At 43.2% G+C, this 15,193-nt stretch overlaps 1 protein-coding gene across 2 annotated transcripts in view; it reads right to left on the reverse strand.

Annotated features, from left to right (window-relative positions):
• Positions 1-12,887, reverse strand: part of clstn1 (calsyntenin 1) — a 50,524-nt gene extending 37,637 nt beyond the window's left edge. For both annotated transcript variants that reach the window (XM_079558594.1, XM_079558593.1), the window contains exon 1: positions 12,624-12,887. In XM_079558594.1, the coding sequence (XP_079414720.1) occupies positions 12,624-12,708 (85 nt within the window). In that variant the 5' untranslated portion in view covers positions 12,709-12,887. The remainder of the gene's footprint in view (positions 1-12,623) is intronic.
• Positions 12,888-15,193: the final 2,306 nt, after the last annotated feature.

Below are 15,193 nucleotides of genomic sequence, written 5' to 3' on the forward strand. Positions count from 1 at the left end.
ATATCGATATATCTTAAATATCGATATATCGGCAATTATTATTATTATATGGGCAATTAAATGATTAATTAAACTATAATCATGATTATAATAAAAAGGACAATAATCGTGTGGTGCGTTGTAATCGAGGAGAATTGGCCAATCCTGTCGCATTCTGGAACAAAAATAAGGACGGCGCAACATTGCAGGCCTGTCAGGTCAATCTCAGGGATCACTCGGCCCAAAACAAACAGGAAGCACAGGATGGCACATGCGGCAGCCAGAGGAGAGGACCCGGTGATTTTACATGTAAAATCAGCTACAAAGTTGCGCTAAATCATCTAAAGGGCAAAACAGAAACACGTGAGGAGCCTCAGAGGACCAGGACACGCACAAGGATGAAGAGTTTATACCTTCGAAGAGGAAAACTATCGATCGCTATTTGGACCATGTGGATTTGTTTCGAGGCTGCAGCCGTGGAGTTGTTAGCGCTTCACCCCGTGACATCGTGGCTCGAGGCTCCGCAAAAACATGAGCTTGTTGTCGGCTTCTGACATTCTTCAAACATTCCACTTTTTTGCGTCTCCTTTGCAGATTATTGTGTGTTGTTGTGGGGGATTGTTTTACTGTGACCCTCGAAGTGCGGAGTCAGTTTTTGCTGTTGAGTTTGCTGCAGTTTTCAGTTTGGCCGCAGCATCTGTTTACTTGCTTTTTTTTTCCAAAATCGCTCAGCCCTATTTTTAAGTATTTATGGGCTGTTGAACCACTTTGTCCTTTTTATCCTTTTTATGTCTCTCTATCTTTATTTAGCAGAAAAATATATTCATAATTCAGCCTTTGTGCAAGTGGTGGTGGAGTAATGGGTGTAACTTCATTTTGTTTACCTTCTTTGTTTCCTCCCGCTGTCTTATTCAAAGATGACCATACTCTATATATGCACAATTCTATAGATGTTGGGGCCTTCAACTTCAGGAAAATCAACTTCCTCACGCTTTTGCTGATTCAGAACAAGGATTTAAATCACTATGACATGCTGGTACTATGGGTGCATAGGGACGCCTGGTAATTGGATAGAGAGTAGGACCATCTTCTACACCTTCAAAACAAATACTATGCGTGAAACATCCGTGCCTGTAAATGCACAGTCCAGGCTTGACTCTGGGTTTTTGTGGACCGCTTTGTATTATTGGAGCCTACGTAAAGGCTTTGTGTTGCCAGGTTGGTCAGAGAACAGTGAGGAGAGGGACAGAAGAAGGGAGTGTCGCAGGCAGCTCCAAAGACATGCTGCTGACGGCGAAGTGTTTCCACGGAGACGAGGAGAGGAGCTGAACAATCTCAGCCGCTCAAATCTCGGCAAAATGTGCCACTTCTGAACAGCAATTCCAGACCCTTTCTTCTGTATTTCTGGCACTGGATGTTTTGATCATTTTTCGATGCACTATGACTTTGGGGAGGCGAATGCCATTTGACTCATATCAGACACATGTATAGTAAGGTGAGAGTGGATATACCAGGGTGTCCAAACCTCATTCACCAGGGCCGTATATTGACATATATAAGGCATGGCTAGACTGATCGCTGTTCATTCAAATATTCAACTGTGTGTATTTAAGAGAGGTTTAAACCATTCCCCACACTTTTATTTAGGCTTGGAGCCATAATGCCAGCTCAGCCTCACAATAAATGTTCATTTTTGAGGTTTTAATTGTGTGGAATTATTAAACCTGCAGTAAAATTACCATCTCTGGCGATGTGTGGTAATAAAACAAGAAGCCTGAGGGCCATCAAAAAATGGTTTGAGAGCCACATTTGGCCCCCGGGCGGCACTTTGGACACACCTGGGATATACTGCATCTGAAGTAGATTTTGCTCAGGATCCACACAACAAAGACTGATTCAACCATTTACCAACACTGAGTGATTGAATAACCGACCAGTATTGTTGAGTATTTTTTTTAAATAAATGCAAACATACATCTTATAATTGTAGAATAATTTAGTTTGTAAGGGCTGCACTATTGAGGGGGAAAAAATCTGAGATTTGAAAATAATGTTTTACAATCCAAATTCACAATGTGACTGAAATATGAGCTGAGGAACAAGAATGCCGAGCACTTCAGGACAGGTTTGTAGTCTTTGGTAAAAAGGGTTCAGCACGTTTCTCATGACCCCATGGAGACAGGCGTGTAAATGATAGTGTAGCTGTATAGCTGTAGGGCTGAACGATATGGACAAAATTTAATATCTTGATATTTATGCCAGATATCTCGATGTTGATACAATACGATATGACTATGGTGAAAACCAAGCATTTTTCAGAAAAATAAAAACATAATAAAAAAGAGTGCTGTTACTTTATGAAAATCTATGTCGTCTATATCTTGAATGTTCATATCTCGATATCGATACGATAACGATATATCTTTCAGCCCTCGTGTGCTGCCTAAGTAATTTTAAAGGTCCTATATCATGCAAAATCGACTTTTTAGAGCTTTTAGCCATGTTGTTATGCTATTTCCTTATCAAAAACACCCCCAGAGTGGTTTGTGGCTTCATTCACGCAGCTCTCCACAATCCTCCTGAATCCTGCTCTCTGAGCAGCTGCTCCTCCCTCTCCTGGTGAACGACTGAGTGTTCAGTTGTGTCGTAACAGCGGAACGGAAGTGCTCGACGTCTGTAATGTAATGTATTAATTCTATGCTTAAGGCCTGATTTTAATTTGTAAAACAGCCTTTTCATTATTTCTGTCGTAAGAGAGAAACAAAGAGAAAAAATGAATTAAAAAAAAAAATGTGCCCGAGGTGCTTCCAGGTCAGCTGAGGCCAAAACAAACACATCGCGTCTGAGCAGATCAGTCATGTTTGCGCTGCAGCTGTGAAGATGGAGCTCGTTACCTACTCTGGACACCTGTTCTTCATTCTTACCTAACGATAATGTCACGGACGGAGAAAAAGAAGCGCGTTTGGCTACGAGGACGAGGAGTTTATTCAACCTTTTTCAGGAAGAGGCCACTCAGCTGTTTTTTTCTCCGGGATTCAGCGACTATCACCAAAATATTGTTTTTCTGTGACTGTCACTGATGGATGTTTGGTGAACCTTCGCCAGAATCAAAGTGGATTAACTTTTATAACCAACGCGAGTCCCACAATGTAAACAGCGATGGACCAGAGGGTGAGTCAGTCCAAACGCGGGTTAGCATATTAGCTTGTGTGTTAGCATATTAGCATGTGTGTTAGCCATTTATGAAGCTGTGTTGCAGATGTCAACTCCGTATAACTGCATCGTGAAGTGACTTCACTTATTGTTGTTTATTTATATTACGGTAAAGTTGTATGTGCGGAGAGAGGGGGCGGAGTTAACTGAATCGAAGCGTTGTGTCTTCCGGGTTTGAAAAATACCTCCAGAAAACACTTATATTTATCACAAAAATGAGTGGTCCATAATGGTAGAGGTATAATATATCATATAAATGCCTATACTTAACTTTGGAATGGCTAAAATAGCATGATATAGCTCCTTTAATATCGCAATGAATTGTGAATTGCATGCCATAAAAAGCTCAATTTATACCTGTATGTAAAAACTGATCATGGCAAAGTGATTACTGAAAATAAGGATTTAGAGCTTCAGTAACTGTGACCATTGAGTAAACAAAGTAAAGCTGCCTTCTTATATAAGAGAAGTTAGGGTAAGTCAACATATGATCTGTTTCTAAACACACAGCCCTTTGATGGCTCCTTCAGCCCAAAATATCCTGCTTGGACAAACAAGTATGGCCAAAAAGGTGAAGCAATGACATGCATGTAAATCTAAGTTTAGCCCTGGCTCAGATTCGCAGCCTCTTCTTCTCCTGGTGAGACCTTGGTCGTGGACTAAAGCTCCCGGTGGCACGCTTCTTTGTTTGTCTTGCCTTACAAGCTGCAGAGCATGTTTTGGCGCGGGCCTGGTGTCCCTCAGACTTGGGGCTGTTCAGAGGAACTTGTGTCCCTTAAGAAGAGAGAAAACCCAGACCCCGCGGGGCCCCTCACTCCACTCACACAGGAGAGCCTCTCAGTTTCCCTGCCAAGCAACAACATTTGCTTGTCCTTCGCACCGTCCCAGCCCGCGGACACACCCTCCTCCACGGCCCGGAGCGCGTCTGGAGGGGGTTGGGGAGAGTCGCGGAGGTTTAGTGCGACTGAATTGGGCCTCTGTGAACCACACAAAGGTCCACAGAGAGAGAGCTGACCTGCAGATCTGAGCGGCAGGTCGTGCAATCTCCATCTAACCATTGTGAAAGCTACTGTTTAATGGTAATTATTGATGATTTATTATCCAGTGAGGTCTTAATCATGATTACCTGAAATAATAATAGGTGGACTAACTTATATTAACTACAAACTTTAGGAAAACATTGTCTAATTGTGTACCTTGCCTCTAGAATGATATCTTGCTCTATCACTAAATCTTACACTGTGGGAATATGTGGGAAACGTGTTAAGAAGTAATACATTTCTGTGTCTCCACCACTGAGAGTCGAGTATGACCTTGTTTATAGGGAACTGCTGTATTCCATTTCAGGCATCCTGACTGTGGCTGACCCGCAGCGCTGGTCTGCAGGTAATGGCCTCTCCCGTTACCCATTCCTCAAGCTAATGTCCCTTTTCTCACATTAGCGCAAAGGCAGCCGCAGACACAGGCTCCTGGAAACAATGGGGCTCATGGGAAAACACAGGAGTGCCTGAGTAAATCCAATGGGAAGTATTTAAACTGCACACTGACTTGTACTTTATCAGTTCCACAGAAAAAGTATTTCTTAAAGTTTGCATAAAAAGGAACCGATCACTGTTTACAGGAGTGGGAGGAACCTTAAGCACAAAGGGCTGCACTGAGTTGTTCAAAACTACTTATAAATATTCATGAATTATTCGTCTTTGAGCTATTTTGACTCCACGAACGTATGCAAATGAGAAATACAGCCTAGATTTATTTTTTTTATAACTCTTGTGACACGCTTGCGTTGCAAAGCAGGTTCTTAATCTAAACTTCACAAAATGTAAAAATAGAACATTGACGGTCATAAAAGGTAATATAAATGAATGAATTATGTCAGGCTTGTGGTTGTGGCTTGAAGATGGAGCATTTACATCTAAACTTGAAGATTCTTTGTTATTTTTCCAGGTCTGTACTTTTATTATTGCGACAAAAGGCCAGCTGCTAAACTATTACAGGAATCCCATAAATGTAGAACATGTTTGTACTTAGTAGAGGTCTAAACTACGGGAATTTGCAAAAAAGGGTGAATATGTTTTTCATATTTGTTGCACATTTTACACTGTAGTAGTAGACATCGCATTGCTGAATTATTTGCATCAAAAACAAATGTTCTCGACTTTCTCATCGTCCGGCAGCACCACTTTCAACGCGCTTGTGACTGACCCATTCTTGACAGTTCACTGCCTCCTTTCAGACGTAAAAGACACAAATGAGCACACAGTCAGGGCCGACCCAAATCCAGCACGGTGTTCTCAGGCCACAAAAATCAGAGCTTCAACTTCAACAGGCTCTTCGTACCGTTTCAGAGAGCTTAGCCCAGATTCTTGAGCAGCTTGAGCTGTGATCCTTCAAACAGGCAGCACATTGTGACGTGCCCCGTCAAGACTCTGAGCCCAAAGTCTCAACCTGACGGCCCTTTGTTCTGTGGACTAATCGGACAACGAGTAAATATGGAAACTAATTCAACAGTGAACTTGCAAGAACTCTGATGACGGAGTTTTCGCACCAAGGCTTTTCTAAGCATGTAAACACTGTTTCCCTTGTAACAGTAACAACTTCAGACAACAGGAACATCTGGAAGGAAAGTCAGTATCAACGGTTTGTCTGATGTATCACACCATTCTATGCTCTAAGGTACTTTACTGTCCATGTTGGGAAATTTGTTCTCTGCATTAGACCCATCCAGTACCCAGAGCTCCATGTCCAGATATTGAGCTTGGTTGGGGTAATGAGCACTGTTCCTAGCAGGAGGATTGGCCCATCGTGCTTTATTTGGGTCTCCATAATGTACATTTATGAGGCAAGTCTTGGCTACTCACATTCTCAAAAAAGCTCCTGGAAACACTTTATTTTACACTACCCCTGCATTGTACCTGCCAAATGTAGTACAATGTAATATGAAGTGTAACAATCTGCAATAACTTGTACTTATGTGTTACGTACACAATGAAATAATGTGTATTAGTACTTTGGTGGTACATAATGTAATAAGACATAAGACCCTAACTCTAATCCTAACCTTAAAGCAGTACTAAGTAACTTGTTTACCTTGATAAATCCTTTCCGTAGTCCCTCTGGGGGTAATACAAGTGTTAATGGGATGATCTGGGGGTCTTTCATCTCCCCCTGGTGTCTCTGGCCAGGAAACCACAATTGCAACCTCGCTGCCTACGGGTCAGAAGCCCCAATACACACTAATGGAATCACGAAGAATAAGCTAACAAGCTAACGGGCAAAGCCAAGTTTGGGTGAAAAAAAATCTCCATTGTGTAATTGGATGTACACAATCGACATCCAATTTTGTCTTTTCTACGACACCTGCAGTGGCGCTTGTGGCCTCTAGGGGCATGAGTTACTTAGTACTACTTTAAGCCCTAACCATAAGGGTCTTGTGTCTTATTTCATTATGTAGGCCTACATTCAAACTGCTAATACACATTACTCCGTTACAGATTGCTACAAAGCAGATTAGTTTGGTATAATGTCTCAAGGTAGTGTAAAATAAAGCCAATGAATATGATTAATAATTCCTTTTAAGCCACTGAAATTTAGATTTATCTAATTGGAGATGGACAGGATGTTTTGGATAAGGACAGATCGAAACATGCGCCGTAAGATAAACTAAACTGACTCATTTTCATTGTTGTATCTTCCGTTTAGCAAATTCCAATGGATCTACATTTTGTTCTGAAGAGTTTTGCATGCTCTAAGCGAAGGTGACTCACCTTATTGTTATGTTCTGATAATGTCCCACTCCCCCCGCGCTGCTGTGACATGTGGCTTCACCTGCTGCGTAGTTAATAAAGCCGCTCTTATCTTTAACTACACCGAGCTGCGCGACATTTCCAATAAAAACGCAATTTATCCGTGGACTCTGAGGGAAATTACGCCTCTAAAGCTGCATTCTGGCCTTGTGCAAGATAAATACAGCAATTACGGTAATTTTTTGCCTGACATCTCTCACCCTATTCAAATAGATCCATTCAGTGTGTCCCACTCAAATACTATCAACTTTGTTTTCAGATAAAAAACCTCCTTTTGCATAATTCAACTTGAGATCCCTGGAAGAGTCGCATGAACCCTTTTACAACAGGCAGCACTATTGACTGCAATTCAATTTAATACCAATTTTAATGATGCAATTTGCAAAGAGCAAAGCCTGCATTTATTTAGATTACATCTTCCTGAGTTGGGTCGTCTTATGTAGCTTAGACGTCTACAAGCAAGTTCTGAAAGTCATGGGATTCTTGTATTAGTTTAGCAGTTCATATTTGAATCTTCTCTCAAATATTAATGCTCCTTGACAAGTCTGAATGTGCTCGGAGGACTAAGTGTAAAACATGAATCACAAATGTAAGTTACAAGATGTTTTTGATATTTTTTCATGCAGCCCTGTCTGTGTCTGTGCCAAACTGAATATGTTAGTTATGGAGGAAAAACAACGGATTGTGAATGGTGGTATGCAGAAGGGCCGCATGGGAACAAAGCAGTTATTGTCAGCTGTGAGAACTCGCATAGCTTAGAGTTTGTCATAACATACGAGCAGCATGACACGGCCCACAATGAGCGCTGACAGGCCAAAAGATAGAAACGTAATGGTGACAAAAGGCTCAGGTTACCTCATGACGGCAGCTAACAGGTTTGACTGTAGAAATTTCATACGTAGCTTAAGGGCCTAACGTGTAAGGCTTAAAATTGTTCATCTTAAAACTGATCTGAACCAGCACTTTCTCCTTCTTCTTGTGATAATGTCCATAATTCTTTAAAGGTTTATTTGAGCTTCGTGCTGAATGGGACGCACATTCATTATGACAAAAAGAGAACACTGAAACTTGATAAAACTCCAATTACAATATTGTACACTCAGGAATACTACATTTCAGTCAGACGCCCTAAGTGGTGGAAGAGTCTCCCACTATGAATAAGAGACTCCAACACTGGCCACCTTTAAATCCCATCTAGCACAGCCTAAACCTAAAGGAAAACCAGGCTTGTGAACACTTAAAGTACTGACCAGTTGTCACTTGTGGCATTTGTAGCAGTTTTGTGTTGTTTTATCCCTGTCACCTGCCAAGGGACTACAGATGGAAACTTTGTTCTAATCTGGCATATTAAATGTTGTAGATGTTCATTAATATGCATTGTCCCCATCAAATAAATAAACAAAATGTATGATAGATGTGATTGAGAATGCCACCCACAGTAATCAATTAGCGTCTCCTTATAGTTGCATAACACTGCTAAGCTCTGCAACAAAACAGTTACCCAATGGCACATACTGCATGCAACAATTATGCAATGACTTTCAAAATGTATTGTTTATAATTTACCTTGTTCAAATTCTTAAATGTAGGCTGAAATCCTTCAGAGAAAGGCCAGCATTGTCTCCTCCTTATTGAAATAAGATAGCTATGAGAAAGGAACTACAAGCAACAGAGATCTGCCACCATTGGGATTGAAAATATCTCATATCTGAATTTTCTCCTTTGCACCTCCGCTTAATGACATTGCTAAAAACGTCAAGGAAACCGAGTGGACATGTGCAGAGGATGCCCCCACAGCTGAGAATACCATGCATCCATGTTAAATAAGGTCCCACAAAGGAAGCAGGGCCTCCAATTTGCTCTAGGATCAGTTAATGCCATGATGAATGAACCGCGAAACTTCCAGGCTCCTCTTTTGTCCGAGTCTGTGTGCACAGAAGAAGAAGAAGCCCAGGTCTGGTCAGAACGGGACGTCCAGCAGCTGCGTGCTTTCACAGAAGCCAAGATGTCGACTTGGGCGGGACGCTGGACACGCAGGGGCGAAGATCAATAACAAGCAGGAATTGATTGAGAGGATTTATTGCCGAGGTTGAGGGATGAGCCGTGCCACTGTGATGTATGGCTGCTCTACTTCACAGCGATGACATGGGCAAACACTCAGGACGTAATGAATCCGTCTGGGACCAGGCCAGCAGTATTGAATTCCCATTTGTAAATGATTAGCGAATAATGATTTGCAATAATAATTCATAATTTGCTGTGTATGTTACAGTAAATATACATGAAGTGCCAATTATAGTGAAATGATTCTTACATTTTGTGACTTATTGTGGCTTCCAATGGCACAGAAATATGCAGTTACTTGGTTTAGGATTAGGATTTTAATCCAGATTCCCTTCATTAGACAAACTGGATTTTAGGCTTCAGACAGGCACTATTTTGTGACCCCGGAAAAATAATTAAGAAATAAGAGAAAAGATTTTAAACACAGAAAATTGGACTGGGTTGTTTAGAAATTAAGACCTTTCCCCTCTTAAAGCAGTACTAAGTAACTCATGCCCCTTGAGGCCATAAACGCAACTACAGGTGTCGTAGCATGTTGCATTTTTTTACTCATCATTGTCCGTGAGAGTAAATACTACGCTGACAGAAAAGACAAAGGGAGAGAGAGATATTGTACATTCAATTACACAATGGAGACAAGTTTTTTCACTCAAACTTAGCTGTAAATACTGTTTTCAGTGGTGCTAGCCCGCAGTTAGCTTTGCCAGTTAGCCTGTTAGCTTCTTCTTCGTGATTCCATTAGTGTGTATTGGAGGCTCCGGGTCGGAGCAGGGAAAGTTGCAATTGTAGTTTTCTGGCCAGAGACACCAGGGGGAGACGAAAGACCCCCCCAATCATCCCATTAACACTTGTATTACCCCCCAGAGGAACTACGAAAAGGATTTATTAAGGTAAACAAGTAACTTAGTTCTTCTTTAATGTTAACAGCCCTGTCCAGATGACTGCTTGTAGAGAACCCTTTGCCAAGGTACAAAACTCCTGGACAACTGAGAGCTTGCAAACATATTGAAGCAATGAAGATCATGGATATGGAAAGCTTTGTAGCAAAAAGGACTTTGAAGTAATGTTGCAGTTTTTGATAATCCTGTTTTTGAATATCTAGAACATTATTCAAGTAGTGGGAAACATTGTGTTCTGGTCATAGAGTGGGTCGAACAACGATAAGAAAAAAAACACAGGCTGAACTAATATCGGTTTCCTCAGTAATTGCACGCGCTGACCTTTGGATGATTGAAGATAAGCTGCCACTAACCTGGCAATTTCTCACGCCATTGTAGATAAGAGCGTACAAAAAAAAAACGAGCCAGCAGGCGCACCTTCAACGCTCACAAAACGTTACACAAGATAAAAAACGACAGCTAAGAAACTCGACTCAGGATTAATCAAGGAAGACATAAACCACTGCACTAACAAAACACGGAGCCTCTGAAGTGAAGCATTCCCAGCTGCAGGACTTAGCAACGGGACAGAATATATGGCTGTGGAGAGCTACACTATGGAGTCTGGAGTGTTTGTCACGGGCACCATATAGTTTTCACGGTGTTATTTCATTCAAGGGGTGTGACAGGAATGGGGAAAGGCCACACGGTAAATCGCCCGCAACGTGGAGGAGGACTGCTCTGGCATGCTTAAATGACCAGTGAGGGAGCAACATGCACCTGCCACTCCCTGGACACACAGAAGGTAAAAAACATTGTGCACACAAATATCGAAAGTAAAAGGAATAGTTAACAAACGATCCGGGAACAGGGGTCTAATGCAGATCTGTTAAGCCAAATCAAAAGTGCTGACTCTCAGTCCTCCAGGCAAAGTAACCATCCAAAGTAACACATGAACTGAATCTGGATTTATACCATAAATCAGTGGTTCTCAACCTTTTGGCGCCGCGACCCCCATTATAACAGGTAAAGGGGTTCGTGACCCCCCGCCCGGGTTCTACCGTGAAAAATAGGAACACTAGCCTTCATAATTCTTAAAAAACAAAGAAAAAAACAAGTGGCTGAAATAAAATTCATCAAACTATGATCAAATAATGGTACTCTGGTAACGAAGCACCCCTCCTGGAACCGCCACCTTAACGTGGTGGAGGGGTTTGAGCACCCGAATGATCCTGGGAGCGCTGTTGTCGGTGGCTTGGTGCCTCTGGTAGGGTCTCCCATGGCAAACAGGTCCTAGGTGACGGGTCAGACAAAGAGCGGTTCAGAAGACCCTTTATAAAAGACCAACAGGCCCGGGTAGAACCATGAGGCCGTCCTTCTGTGGACCCACCACCTGCAGGAGGAGCCATAGGGGCTGGTGCAATGTGATTTGGGCGGCTCCAACAGCTGCCCCCACGACCCGGAAACGGACAAGTGGAAGAAAATGGATGGATGGATGGTAAAGTAGCAAACACATGCTACAATAAAACATTTGATTATATGCTAATGAAAATATGTATATTCTATCTAAATGATCTGGCGACCCCCCCAAATTTGTCTCGCGACCCCCAGGTTGAGAACTACTGCCATAAATCATATCTGATCATAATTGCAATGCTTGACTGTAAATAAATTAAAATCAGGAATTGAAGAAGTTGAGGAGCACCAGGGACACCAGTACCACAGTCTGGGAAGGGAAAAAAAACACTCTAACCTAAGGCGCATTGAGTTGCCTTGTGTACGAAATGCGCGGTATAAATAAAGTTGCCTTGCCTAATCAATAATCTGGCACTCCAATGCTTTATGATAAAGGTGCTCCAGGGCAGGTGATCCGCCCCGCAGCAGGTATGCAAACAAAACAACTGGCTATACCCCGAGCGCAATTGTCTAGTAGGCTTTGTATGGTCGTGTAAGCCCAGTCCTGGCCCGCCTCTCACTCTCAGTATGACGCTTTATGCTTAAACCGGTGATCACAGCATATATTTTTAATCCAGCGACAGAAACAGAGGCTTTTGAAGAGGATCTGCAATGCGTAGCCAAACACAGCGATGCCAAGCCAGCGCATCAGGCCTCGATACAAGTCCACTGTTACCGACCAAATAAGCCAGAAGGGACAATTGTTAACCATGGGGGGGATATAATAACAATAACACATGCAGGAGAGTGAAGATGTTTGCTCACAGGGGTTAAAGAATAGCAGATGCAGTATAGGTTTTATAAATATTTCCTACTGGTGTAATAGAGAGAACGATCTGGACCAAGAATAGACTTGAAGCAATGGTAAGAGGTCATTTGCTGGGCTTGAATTATTTTTACCATGAAGTATTAACAGTTTTAAAATAAATATAGCCTTTATAGAATGGCAGCAGGGGTCGTTACGCAGTCATACCCCCGCTATGTGGCATTATATTAAGCCGAAACGCTAAATGGTCACGGATGCACTTGCTGCGGACACATCCCTGCGCTGCGCAGCGGACCATCCCTGAACAGGTCCCTGAACACACGCATCCCTTTGGATCCCACAAACTCTCACGCGGCGCCTCTTTCACCGCTTCTGCAGCTTAAAATATGATCGACACCGCTAGTTCATGAGACAACAGGCGAACACAAGGGACGGGCAGATACAAATCCCCAGCTTAGTTACCTTTAGCCGCCTGCGCCGCGCATAACAACAGTAGTCCGAGGACCAGTCCAGCGGATGCAAAATGTTTATTCCCTCGGAACCGCATCCCGACTTCGAGTGTGAACCGCGGCGAAGTGGAAACGCTGTCTCCGTCTGTCTTCTCCCCCCTTCAAGTCAGGATCAATGTGTCGTTAATAAACCAGAAGAATAAATCCGAGAGGTGAGCGTGCCTAAGATGGCCGTCGTGCCCAGAGCCGCTCTCCTCTCCTCACTGTGCTGCTGCTGCTGCTGCTGCTCAATCTGCGCTTCTCTCGCAGGTTTGCAGTGTGAGGCATTCAGGGACTGTAGGAAAAATGGCAGTGCGTGAGTAAGCTCTCTCCCTCCAGGGGCTATTTCCAGCGCGTAGGGGCAGTAAATGTGCTTTGACCCCAGTAGCCAATGCAGAGACTGAACATGTTTGCGCAGAAGGTTTCATTTGGATTTTGGAAAAAGGAGGAACGTGGCGGGATAAACCATGGCCTGGAATAGATAGTTTAAAAAGTGAATGCAGCCTGTTATCAATTATAATGTCCCATCAAAATCAAAATGTTGTGTTTTTGTAGTGAGTGTGTGACACGATCAGTTGTGCCTGACATTGATTTAGACCAGGGGTGTCCAAACATTTTTCATGGGGGGCCGCATATTGAAGCGTACACGGGGTGAAGGGCCGTAGATCAGTAGTTAGTGCCGCAAAACCTTTGACTAGCAGAGGTTTAAATTGTGCCCCATACCTTTATTTAAGCTTAAAACCTTCATGCCAGCTCTGTCTCACAATAAAATGTTAGTTGTTCGGTTAGAATTGTATAGAATTATTACATTTCAAATAAAAAGGTCCATCTCTGGTGATGTGTACCGATACAGCAAGAGGCCGAGGGCCACCATAAATTGGTCTGAGGGCCGCATTTGGCCCCCAGGCCGCACTTTGGACACCCCTGATTTAGACGAATTATGTATATTTCAGGGGCCAAAAGTGCGGCATTGACCTATCAGGTGGTTTGAGTTGGCCTCTGAGGGGGGTTGAGATGTGTCTGCTTTGATTCAGAAACCTATGTCAATATCTCCTCTCAATAAACAAGTAGCCTACTAAAATTTGAAGAAAGAAAAAGAACACTTACATAGGCTGCCAGTGGGAAATTGGCACTTTCTTCCATAGAACATCTCAATCTAAATTCATTGAACTAAATTGTTAATCATGTAGTGGGTTAAACAATGATAAAGGTTTATAAAGATTTGTAGAATATGGAAATGGAACAAAACGCCCCGTCACAAATTTGATTTAAAGTCCATTTTATTCTGACTGCGCAACTGACCCTTGAAGGCAGCAGCGATGGCTCCTGACGTCAATACTGTTATTGTGGGAGCGCGCGCGCACGGCTCGTGCAGACTGGGGGGTATTTCAGAGATGGGCGCGAGGGCGGGGGCTTCAAGCTTTTACCCCAAGGCTGAGGGAGGTGTTCACCCGGTCAGAGGAGAAGACGACTGAAATAAACCTGAGATGGTGACACTATAGGCTACAATGTGCAGGATTTTTTTTGGACAGGGAGTAACCATATTAACAAGCAGCTAATGTTCTATTAAGTCACTCAAGTCATGGCTGTCACATACAGTATCACTCTATCCACACCCTTTTATGCAGTGGTGTCCCATCTTGTAGCATCGTAGGCCCATCATAGGCCAAATCCAAAGTTTGCCCATAATCACAGACAAAGAAGTATTGAAATATATTGCAATACTTCTTGACCCCAGTATCGTATCGGAAACTATCAACACTTTTCATGCTCAACTCAGACACAGAAAAAAGAAAATACACAAATGGTGGGACTATGTCTCAGAGTTGGCCTGGTGTCGCCTCGGGGTCCCCCCAGAACAGCTGCAGGAGGTGCGTGTGGATCGGGAAGTCTGGGCATCTCTGCTGAGACTGCTGCCCCCACGACCCGGCCCCGGAGAAAGCGGAAGAAAATGGATGGATGGACAATTGTTTTTGACTTAAAGGCAGCTTTCTTAAATCCAGATTTTAAACAAAAGTGCCCGATGCTTGCTGCTTCTGCTAATTGCGCTTTTCAGTATTTTTTAATCAATATCAGACTGATAAGATAAGATAAGATAAACCTTTATTGATCTCACAAAGGAGAAATTCACTTGTTACAGTCGGCGTTACTTCACAGTCTTATTGTACAGTCTGACAGCAGTGGGGATGAAGGCTTTGCGGTAGCGCTCCGTCCTGCACTGAGGGTGTCTCAGTCTGCCACTGAGAGAGCTGCTGAGCTCTTCTACAGTCCCGTGCAGTGGGTGGGAGGTGTTGTCCATGATGGAGGTGAGCTTGGCTAACACTCTCCTGTCCCTCACCTCCTCCACAGAGTCCAGGGAGCAGCCCAGGACGGAGCTGGCCCTCCTGACCAGCTTGTTCAGTCTGTTCTTGTCCCGCTCTGTGCTGCCCGGGGCCCAGCACACGGCAGCGTAGTGGAGAGCAGAGGCCACCACAGAGTCATAAAAAGTCCTGAGCAGAGGCCTGCTCACTCCCAAGGACCTCAGTCTCCTCAGAAGGTGAAGGC

Source organism: Gobius niger, assembly GCF_951799975.1.
Source record: "Gobius niger genome assembly, chromosome: 6".
Classification (NCBI taxonomy): Eukaryota; Metazoa; Chordata; class Actinopteri; order Gobiiformes; family Gobiidae; genus Gobius; species Gobius niger.